Source organism: Mauremys reevesii, linkage group 2, assembly GCF_016161935.1.
Source record: "Mauremys reevesii isolate NIE-2019 linkage group 2, ASM1616193v1, whole genome shotgun sequence".
NCBI classification, from domain to species: Eukaryota; Metazoa; Chordata; order Testudines; family Geoemydidae; genus Mauremys; species Mauremys reevesii.
The window spans coordinates 232,204,531-232,215,489 of record NC_052624.1 but is presented as its reverse complement, the minus strand read 5'-3'; the positions used below and the strand labels follow the sequence as shown (position 1 = coordinate 232,215,489).

Below are 10,959 nucleotides of genomic sequence, written 5' to 3'. Positions count from 1 at the left end.
GCAATGTGCAGGAGGTCAGACTAGATCAGTGATTCTCAACCTATTTACCATTGTGGGCTGCAGGTTGAGAACCACTGTGCCAGACACATTGGCCCACCCAGCCCTGCACTGCCAGCCTGTCCCTTCCCCTCAGGGGCAGATCCGCACCACACTCCGTGCTGACCCCCCTACCCAGAGACCGCCCCCGCTAACCTCCCCCAACCCTGTTTCCAGCACATACACACCCCACCACCATGGAGCGGGGGCCCCGTAGCTGTGGGGAAGGCAACCAGGGCCCCATGGCTACAGGACCAGAGCCCCAAGTAAAACAGCCCCCCTGCATACCCCTAGTTCCTGGGCCTATGCTGCCCTTCTCCCTCTACCCCCTCACTGCCCAGAGACCCACTCTGCCACACTCTGCCCCCCTGCTGCACTCACCTCCCCAGCTGCTGCCAAGAGCGCTGCAGCAGGGCTACCAACACCTCTCCCCCTCTGCCAGTCCCACCCCCCTGCCAGGCCCAACCAGCATTTTTTTTTTTTTTTTTTAGTGCACAGGTGGGTCACAGCTGTGTGCTAATTGGGCCACATGCGGCCCGTGGGCCGAGAACCACTGGACTAGCTGATCATGATGGTCCCTTCTGACCGTAAAGTCTATGAGTTTTGCAAGAATGACTGACCTAAGATTCCCTCCTCAGGACCAAAGGGAAGTGTGAGCTCCATAAACACACTAAGGAAGGCTGGGAAGACTTCATAGGCTAGAGAAGTGAGAATTCTAATGGGCATATTCTCTCCTTAATGCTAGTAACACAACTTTCATTAACCCTTAATGGGAGTTACTCATATGCACAGAGAGGTGAATATATCATTATGTTTGCTCACAAACCAGCTCTTTATCATAGCATTGTACTATAGACTCTTTACTACCATCCTACCTTAATTTGCCGAAATATATAAGAGATGCATTTAAAAAGAACTGCCATTAGTGACTACCTTAATTATATCATTACAATACTAGTAGTTGACAACTCATTTTTTATTCAGGCAGCTTTAAGTGCCTTGAAACAGTTTTCGGAACAGGGACTGGATCCAGTGGAAGGGGCTATGAAGGTTGAAAATGGAACACTTGAAAAGTAAGTGTCATTTAGTCTTTTATATTTTAATGCCTGTGTGCTGTGCCACATAAAAATGTTAATTAAAAGCTTAATTGCCCTTTTAGAACTTAGCAAAAACTGTAGTTCATTTCCTCTAGAATTCACATATAATTTGACAATTTGCTCACATAAAAAGCATTTCACTTTTAGTGCTAGTTGTAGTGTTTACTAACTAGTAATGATGCAGCCAGCCTTCTCATGCAAAGTTTTTCTTTTTAATTGTATGGCTATTATGTAATTAGCCTAACATGAGTAACTGGAAATTTTATTTTAGTGATCCATCTTGCTTTTAGTCAAACAGGTTGCAGTGCATGATGTTGCATGTAAGTAGCTTTCTGCCAATCAGTGTTTATGTATGTAATGTCAATTTTATCCTAAAGAATTTGAAAGTAAAGCAGAATTTCTTTCAGTCCTTAAGAACACTGATCTGGAATTTTAGCTCTGAGGAATATACAATAGATGTAAGTTTCATAGTGGATTTTTTTTAAATTAATTATTTTGAAAGAAATAGGATTGTTTGTACAAACTAGTACAGTTTTCCAACGTTTAATGTAGCAAAAGGAACAAAGTAGTCTTACGTTACCAAATAGCAGTGTAAGAGATAGACTATAAATATAAGTGGCATTTGGAATTTTCAATAGATACACTGTGCCTATTTATAAAACTGATTTAATCAGAAACATTTTCCACATGATCTCATCAGCATAGTATCTGAACATAAATATTGTTGTTTCACTTTAAAATGTCACCTTTCATGGTGACCTTTGAATCTCATGTGCCATCTGCTAATAAACATGTCTTAAAGATGTGCAACCCTGGACCTTACTGCTCTTGTTAATGTATTAATCTTTCAGACAAGTCAAGCATCTGGGAGAGAAAGCAGACAATAAACAGACTAACTCAGGCACCATTGCTCAGGACTGCAAGGATTCAAAGGCTGTCGTCTAGGAGCTTCCCAGCACCCACGGCCGCCACTGCATCCTTATAAACCTGTCAACACGCAATAGGGTGTATGTGTACAAGGAAATGAATGACTAATACCATTATTTGAGTCTTATGTGAAGACAACACTATTCTAACACAAGAGATAGTATACATGGTACTGTTTATTCAACTGGGGGGAAATAAAATTGAGCATTTCCCTCAGAACTTGAGATCAGATCATAACTCAATTGCACAGAGGCAGCAGAAATCTGATCATGTTACTGGAACTTAAAATAACAATTAATTAACAAAGTGTTATGAAAAAAAGGTAAAGTTTAAAACTGATTAATATGAGTCAGCATTGATTCAGTTACACATTTTTTTCATAGTGTAGTTTAAGTTCAGCTTTACTCTTTTTTAAAATAAATGCTTGAATATTTTAAAAATTAACCAATGACAGTGCTGTGAGAATTGTAGTTGTTGTCTTCATATATAGTCATACAGCTTATCTTTTTATGCAGCCATTATGCATTCTTCATTCTATATCAATATGTATGACTTTAAGATGCACTACTCAGAATTGTATGCAAACAGACGTTTAAATCATGAAAAGGTTTTGCTTAAACATGAACTGATGTTAGTAATGATCAATCGCAATATACTCCAGGAAAAGCAGTTACCGTATTTGATTTCCCTCCCCGTTATCAATTGGAGAGGCGTCTTGCCTCCAAGGAACATTTCCCCCTTAATTCTGCTCTCTGTTGTGTGAAGCACATCTACACCCCATTCTGTGTGTTGTATCAACCCACCGTTTGCATCAACTGAGTGTTTTTAATAACTGCATTCTGATCAGGAACAGCCGATAGGATTGAAATGTTATCTAGAAAAGGGAAGAAAACAGTTGAAACAGATGTAAAGATTTTCCTTATAGAAGGAATGGTATTAGAGATGAAACTGGCAGCTGCACTCAGTACCAGAATGTTCAGATATGTGGGCAAATGCAGTAAAACCACATCAGTTCATGTGTACAATGGTGGTGTCATCTCTTCTTTATTCTCTAAAAATATTCACCTAGCAGAACTACTTGAAAAGTCACAAAAACTTACACCGAACAACTAGTACCTATGACAAGAACTGGATTAGACCATATCTTCTACCGCAGGGCTGCCTCCTATGAAACTATGGTTCTACTTATATGTAACAAGCTCCTTTTAGACTCAAGTATATAATTTTTAAGAGCTTTCCATTTTTAAATCTTATGCAACAAAAACATGACACAGCTGTTGACTGCACAACAATAGAATTACAATTACATAAGATTTCACAAGCACATAACCCACAAATCACAACCTGTCTGACTCACCTGACCAGAAGACACACAAATAGCAGTATACGGAAACAGTGCAAATTGCGTATGTAACTGGGCCCCATCTGTGAAAGTCCTTTGATGCTCTATGCTCTGCAAGGTAATAAGTATCATAACACACACAAAGCTAGTTGCTGCTGAAAAATTATATCCACAAAGCAGTGGCTTTACATCTGATCCTCTGCAGAATGCTCAGTCCTGCTCTCATGAAGGTACTAAGGACCTTCATGCTCAGAGTTCTCAACTTCTGGGGGCTCTGCCTTCCCACCTCCCCCCAATTCCAGGTACGGACAGTGCCTGTCTGGCTCCCAGAGCTGGAGAGGCTGGTGGGGAGGCTGAGTGCCCAGCAGGGCCGGCTCTACAGTTTTCGCCGCCCCAAGCAGTGTGCCGAATTGCCGCCGCGGGCAACGGGGGCAATCCATGTGCCCTTAGGGCGGCAGGCGTGTTTCCACGGCAGCGGCAATTTGGCGGCATCTTCTATGTTTAGCTGAAGCCACCCCGGACAGCTAAACATAGAAGCTGCTGCCGAATTGCCCTCACCGCTGAAACGTGCCTGCCGCCCTAAGGGCACACGGACTGCCCCCGCCCTCCGTGGCGGCAATTCGGCGCACTGCTTGGGGGCAAAACAACAGGGACTGCCGCCCCTTTCAGAATGCTGCCCCAAGCACTAGCTTGGAATGCTGGTGCCTGGAGCCAACCCTGGTGCCCAGGCTCTCTGGTATCTGGGCCGTCTTTTGTCATTTTCACACAGAACCTTCTCTGAGGTCAGTCAACAAACCAAAAGTTTCACATTTGACATTTCATCCTGCTTAGGGTAAAAAAAAATTTCCCTCCCAAAACAATGTTTTCTCAGAAATGGATTCCCTTTCTTCAGCCACCTCTAATACTGAGCACCTTAGCTCCTGTGAAAGTGTGTAACTTCCAGGAGGCATTTGGCAGGAGCAGGGTCTTAAAATGGTAGAGAAATATTGAACTGTGACCAACGTCTTGCTCAAGGAGCGCATTGTCTCCATTGGCTATGGAAGTGGGCGGTTCTTCTGCACCCTTCAGCCTAGCAGCCTGCTAACCTAGGACAGACTTAGACCAGTGGGTCTCAACCAGGGGCAGATGTAGCCCTGGGGGGTACACAGAGGTCTTCCAGGGGGTACATCAACTCATCTAGATATTTACCTAGTTTTACAACAGGCTACATAAAAAGCACTAGCGAAGTCAGTACAAACTAAAATTTCATACAATGACTTGTTTATACTGCTCTATATACTATACACTGAAATGTAAGTATAATATTTATAATCCGGTTGATTTATTTTATAATTATATGGTAAAATGAGAACGTCAGCAATTTTTCAGTAATACTGTGCTGTGACACTTCTGTATTTTTATTGTTATGTCTGATTTTGTAAGCAAGTAGTTTTTAACTAAGGTGAAACTTGGGGGTACGCAAGGTAAATCAGACTCCTGAAAGGGGTACAGTAGTGGAAAGGTTGAGTGCCATTGGCTTAGATTACTGTTGACAGTGTTTCCAAATATGCTGTACATATTACAGGCCGTATTAACCGCTACCTTAAGAAACCCACAAGAGGGAGAGAGAAACCTATTTTAAAAACACTTTGCATGGTGAACTGCATGTATTTAGGGCAATATTCCTCCTGCTGAGACGGGGGAGGGACTTGCAGCAGCCATTTGGAGGGGTGGAGTGGCACAGTTTTGGATTGTGCAGGTATTCAGAGGTCTCCAGGGAAATCGACAGATCTGGGCACATTCAAGAGCAGAGCTAGTACCACCACACTGAGTCCCACCCGACACCTTGACAGCAGTGCTCACTCATTTCCATGGGTTGGCTGCCTGAGGAGGGGAAGCTGATGTTGCTCAGAGTAACGTCATCTCCTGATGAGGAGTGTGCCAGAATAGGAGATCTGTCCCAGGTGATAATATTGCCTACATCAGTCACTTCCCAACTCTGCCATCTCTAGTCCAACATAGTCTCCAAAGGATTTCTCAATGTATTTTGTGCTGTTCGCTTGGAGGCTCAGGTGGATGAAGGAACCAATGCCAGAATGGCTTTGGCTCTCTATCTCTACTAACTTTGGAAACTATCAGGCTGAAATTTTGCTTTTTTTTCATGCTCTCCATGTTATACAGCAGCATGAATAGCACAAGTGTAAATTAGAGCAGTAGATTCAAAGGTAAGTCATTCATATGCAAGCAACACCATTGACTTTTGTGGCATTGCCTGAGTGTAATCAAGGAGATTGCTTGGGCATAATCCACTTCTTCTTCTTCAACGCTTAGCCAGACAGTCAGCTGTAGCAATCATTTGCCATTTGGTCCGTTCCTGCGCAACCACGAAGGCTTGACCGCCTGAGAGTCCAACTACTCTTCACTTTAACAGTTGTATTATATAAATGGATAGCCCCTCCAGTAAAACTCAGTAACAAACCAAAATCTTGCCCCTGGAGTTACACTCAGGCCTTGTCTACACTACAAGACTATTTCGAATCTACTTAAGTCGAATTTGTGGATTCGACCTTATGAAGTCGAATTTGTGTATCCACAGTAAAGACACTAATTCGAATTTCTGAGTCCACATTAACAGGGCCGGCATCGACTTTCGAAGCGGTGCACTGTGGGAAGCTATCCCACAGTTCCCGCAGTCCCCGCTGCCCATTGGAATGCTGGGTAGAGCTCCCAATGCCTGCTGGGGGAAAAAATGTGTCGAGGGTGGTTTTGGGTAACTGTCATCATTGAACCGTCAATCACGCCCTCCCTCCCTGAAAGCGCCGGCGGGAAATCTGTTCGCGCACTTTTCTGGTCGGTTACAGCGCGGACGCCACAGCACTGCGAGCATGGAGCCCGCTGCAATCATCGCTGCACTTATGGCCGTTGTCAACTCCTCGCACCTTATCGTCCACCTCTTCCACAGTCAGCTGCTGAGAAATTGGGCGAGGAGGCTCCGGCAGCGCGGTGAGGAGAGTGGCGCAGACCTCTCACAAAGCAGGGTACGCCGCGCAGTGGAGATCATGGTGGCAATGGGTCAAGTTCATGGTGTGGAACGGCGATTCTGGGCCCGGGAAACAAGCACGGACTGGTGGGACCGCATAGTGCTGCAGGTCTGGGATGAATCACAGTGGCTGCGAAACTTCAGGATGCGTAAGGGCACTTTCCTTGAACTCTGTGACTTGCTGGCCCCTGCCCTGAAGCGCCAGGACACACGGATGCGAGCAGCCCTGAGTGTGCAGAAGCGAGTGGCCATAGCCCTCTGGAAACTTGCCACGCCAGACAGCTACCGGTCAGTAGCGAACCACTTTGGCGTGGGCAAATCTACCGTGGGGGTTGCTGTGATTCAAGTAGCCCACGCAATCGTTGAGCAACTGCTCTCAAAGGTAGTGACTCTCGGAAACGTCCAGGTCATCATAGATGGCTTCGCCACGATGGGATTCCCAAACTGCGGTGGGGCTATAGATGGGACTCACATCCCTATCCTGGCACCAGCCCACCAGGCCAGCCAGTATATTAACCGAAAGGGCTACTTTTCAATGGTGCTGCAAGCACTGGTGGACCATAGGGGACATTTTACCAACATCTTCGTCGGGTGGGTGGGCAAGGTTCATGACGCGCGTGTGTTCAGGAACTCTGGTCTGTTTAGACGCCTCCAGGCAGGAAATTTCTTCCCGGACCACAAAATAACGGTTGGGGATGTGCAGATGCCTACAGTCATCCTCGGGGACCCAGCCTACCCGCTAATGCCCTGGCTCATGAAGCCCTATACAGGCGCCTTGGACAGTGAGAAGGAACTCTTCAACTACCAGCTGAGCAAGTGCAGAATGGTGGTGGAGTGTGCTTTGGACGCCTTAAGGAGGTGGCGGAGCTTACTGACTCGCTCGGACATCAGCGAAAGCATAGCCCCGTAGTTAGTGCTGCTAGCTGTGTGCGCCACACTGTCTGTGAGAGCAAGGGCGAGACCCTTTTGGCCGGATGGGAGGTTGAGGCAAATCGCCTGGCTGCTGTTTACGCTCAGCCAGACACCCGTGCCGAAAGAATATCCCAGCGGGAAGGGCTGTGTATCCGGGAGGCTTTGAAAGCAAGTTTCCTCGGAGAGCAGGGTAACCTATGACTCTCCACTTGATTTTTAGAGAAGCTGATCCTGGGCCTGTGTCTCTATGTGTTGAGTGAGATCTGCGGTTACAGACCCCGTTCTCCAAGTTTCCCCCACTTCCCAAACACGTTTTAAAACAAATTAAACGGAACAGTTATTGTTAATAAATCTTTCTTTTACTTTGCATTTCTGTTCAGGGTTTGAAACATGGACGCATACTGTGCTGGGTACGGTGTGCACTGATGTACAGACCGCTTGTACAATACAGGACGGACAGCCTCCTGCTCCTACTTAGGTCTCTGGGGTGGGGGACGGTTTCAAGTGATTGTGCATGTAGGGGTGGGTTTGCAGGAAGGGGCGAGTGGTGCCGTCTTTGGATAGGGATTTGGATGCAGGCTCTGGGCTGTGGGTTTGGGCGTAGGGGTGAGGGTGTGGGGAAGGGTGAGTATCTGTCTGTGGATGAGGGCTCTTCTTGGGGCTCAGGGCAGCGGAGAGGATCGCGCCTACGGTGGAAGTGCATGGTAAGGGCAGCATGCCTTAACATTAGGGGGTGGCAGGCACTAGGACCGTGGACAAGCGTACACATCACAGAATGACCCGGGGCAGCATACACCACACAGAGTGACCCTGGTGACTACTGACTGCAGTCTGTGTGTGCCCTGCAGTTGATCCTGCCCCGATAGTCTGTACCCTGCTAATGTAGGCTATCCCGTGCAATTATAAATCCCCTGCCCCCCCCCCACATACACACAGTCTTCTGACACGAAAGACGTGACGGAAAGAGTGAACAACAGCAAACAGCTTTTATTAATCTACTACAGAGTGGGGTGATGAAACTTGGATTTGGGACTGGGTGATCCTGTAAGGGAAGCGCTTCGACACAGTTATAGCGTCAGAGGTGTGTGGTACATTAGCGCTCAGCTGTGGTGCAGTGACAGTTCTCACGGCCCCTACCGCCCCTCCGTCTTGTAATTTTCGGTGAGGGGGGGACAGGACTTCTTGGCGTTGGAGGGTGGTTGCAGATACAGTGCAGGGGGGCTCTCTCCTCCTGCCTGCGGTCCTGCAGAACATCAACAAGGCGCCGGAGCGTGTCCGTTTGCTCCCTCATTAGCCCAAGCAGCGTTTGAGTCGCCTGCTGGTCTTCCTGCCGCCACCTGTCCTCCCGTTCGCTGTGTGAGCGCTGCTGCTGAGAGAGGGTCTCCCTCCACTGGCTCTGCTGGGCCACCTCGGCTCTAGAGCAGGCCATCAGTTCCGCGAACATCTCGTCCCGAGTCTTTTTCTTTCGCCGCCTAATCTGAGCCAGCCTCTGCGAGGGGGATGCCGGGGCAGTCCGGGAAAGAGCAGAAGCTGTGTGATGGGAAACAGTAAGTGATTTCCTTGAACAGATACATGTTTGCGAACAGTGAACACAGTGTAGTCAGTTTCTCTGAACAAGACCATACAGGGCACCAAGTTCCACGAGATCTCAGGACAAGTTCGAGATTTCGGAATACTCTCTCATTGGCGGCGCCATTGCACAGGAGAGCGGACAAGTGGGGAGAGACAGCTGAATCCGTCTTGCAGACAGTCCTGGTAAGCCTTAAAGTAGATAATGCTTATCAGTTAGTGGATAGCTGTGCTCTCCTGCTAAAGGCAATCTGGAAAGCAGAAAGGCTGAGCCTTTTCCAGCCCCTCCCGCCAGTGCACGGGAAAGATCAATGTATGCTTGTTCTCTATGGCCTCCAGCACGTGGCTGTTAAGCGAGGGTCGTTGTTATGCAACCTAATTGTAAACCATTAACAGTAGTAACAATACACTAATTGCCCTACTTAGATGCAGCCTGTCCAGAACGACATCACCCTGAGGCGGGTCACTTGGAGTCAGAGAGAGCGGATGCTAAGGGAAGCCCTGCACAGACCAGGACCATATGCAGCAATGCTGGTGGAGGCGATGATTCCTCTGTACATTAGGATGTCCTGGCGCGGAAGAGTGTGCTTCCACAGAGCACCCAATAAGGCACCTCTCCCCAGGAACCTCCTGCGGAGGCTTTTCGAGCAGCTCTCTGAGAGCTTTGTTGAACTGTCCCCAGAGGATTACTGTTCTATCCCTATATGTGTGGACCTACTTTTTATATAGTTAGACATTTAAAATTTTTTATATAGTATTTCTATTTTTTCTATACCTGTTTTTTAAAAAATAAATGTTTCCATGTTTATAGCACTTACCGCCTGATCCTTACCCTGATTCTGAGTCCGGGTTAACGGCTGAGGAGGGTTGGGAGGGGATCTCTGTGAGGGTGATGAAGAGATCCTGGCTGTCAGGGCAAGCGGTATTGTGTTCGCTGTCGCCTGCGCCGTCCTCCACAAACCCTTCCTCATCTTCCCCATCGGCGAACATCGCCGAGGAACTGTCCAGGTACACTATGCCATCGTCAGAGTCCACGGTCACTGGTGGGGCAGTGGTGGCAGACCCACCTAGAATGGCATGCAGTGCCTCGTAGAAGCGGCATGTCTGGGGCTGTGCTCTGGAGCGTCCGTTTAACGCTCTGACTTTTTGGTAACCTTGTCTCAGGTCCTTGACTTTCACGCGGCACTGCATCGCATCCCGGCTGTATCCTTTCTCTATCATGGCTTTGGAGACCTTCTCGAAGGTCTTTGCATTCCGCTTGTTGGAGCGCAGCTCCGAGAGCACAGACTCCTCGCCCCACACAGTGATCAGATCCATGACTTCCCGGTCAGTCCATGCTGGGGACCTCTTTCTATTCTTGGATTGCCCGGACTCCTCTGCTGGAAAGCTCTGCATCGTTGCAGGTGCTGTGGAGCTCGCCCCGATGTCCAACCAGGACGTCAGATTCAAAGGGCCCAGACAGGAAAAGGAATTCAAATTTTCCCGGGTCATTTCCTGTGTGGCTGGTCAGAGCATCCAAGCTCGGACTGCTGTCCAGAGCGTCAACAGAGTGGTGCAGTGTGGGATAGCTCCTGGAGCTACTAAGTTCGATTAGCATCCACACATAGCCTAATTCGAGCTAGCCATGTCGAATTTAGCGCTACTCCACCTGTCGGGGTGGAGTACCAAATTCGAACTAAAGAGCCCTCTAGTTCGAATTAAATGGCTTCCTGGTGTGGACGGTTGACCGGTTAGTTCGAATTAACGCTGCTAAATTCGACTTAAAGTCCTAGTGTAGACCAGGCCTCAGAAACAAACACAACTACACAGTCAACATCTGACGTGTCGGTGTCCTCCAAGCTTATGTTGCCCTCTTCTCTGTGTTGAATTCCAGGTGTCTCCCCAAAACGCTTTATGTGGGGTATCCAGCCTTTGCCCCAGACAAAAAGGAGCTGATAATTTCATTTCTCTGGCAGACTTCAGAAAATGCCTTCCACTTCACAAATAAAACCCCTGAGCAGTCCAGCTAGAACGTTCCGGTTGATTCTCATGAGAGTCGCAATGTAAGTGCCAGTTCC

The 10,959-nt window shown here is 47.6% G+C and overlaps 1 protein-coding gene across 11 annotated transcripts in view; it reads left to right on the top strand.

Annotated features, from left to right (window-relative positions):
• The window catches only part of STAU2 (staufen double-stranded RNA binding protein 2), a 213,937-nt gene extending 210,498 nt beyond the window's left edge, over positions 1-3,439 (top strand). For 3 of the 11 annotated variants that reach the window (XM_039524266.1, XM_039524268.1, XM_039524267.1), the window contains exons 15-16: positions 1,021-1,109; positions 1,985-3,436. In XM_039524266.1, the coding sequence (XP_039380200.1) occupies positions 1,021-1,109; positions 1,985-2,078 (183 nt within the window). In that variant the 3' untranslated portion in view covers positions 2,079-3,436. Of the gene's footprint in view, positions 1-1,020; positions 1,110-1,984 lie in introns of all 11 variants that reach the window. The other 8 variants (XM_039524278.1, XM_039524277.1, XM_039524269.1 and 5 more) reach the window with 5 other exon arrangements.
• The last annotated feature ends 7,520 nt before the right edge of the window (positions 3,440-10,959 follow it).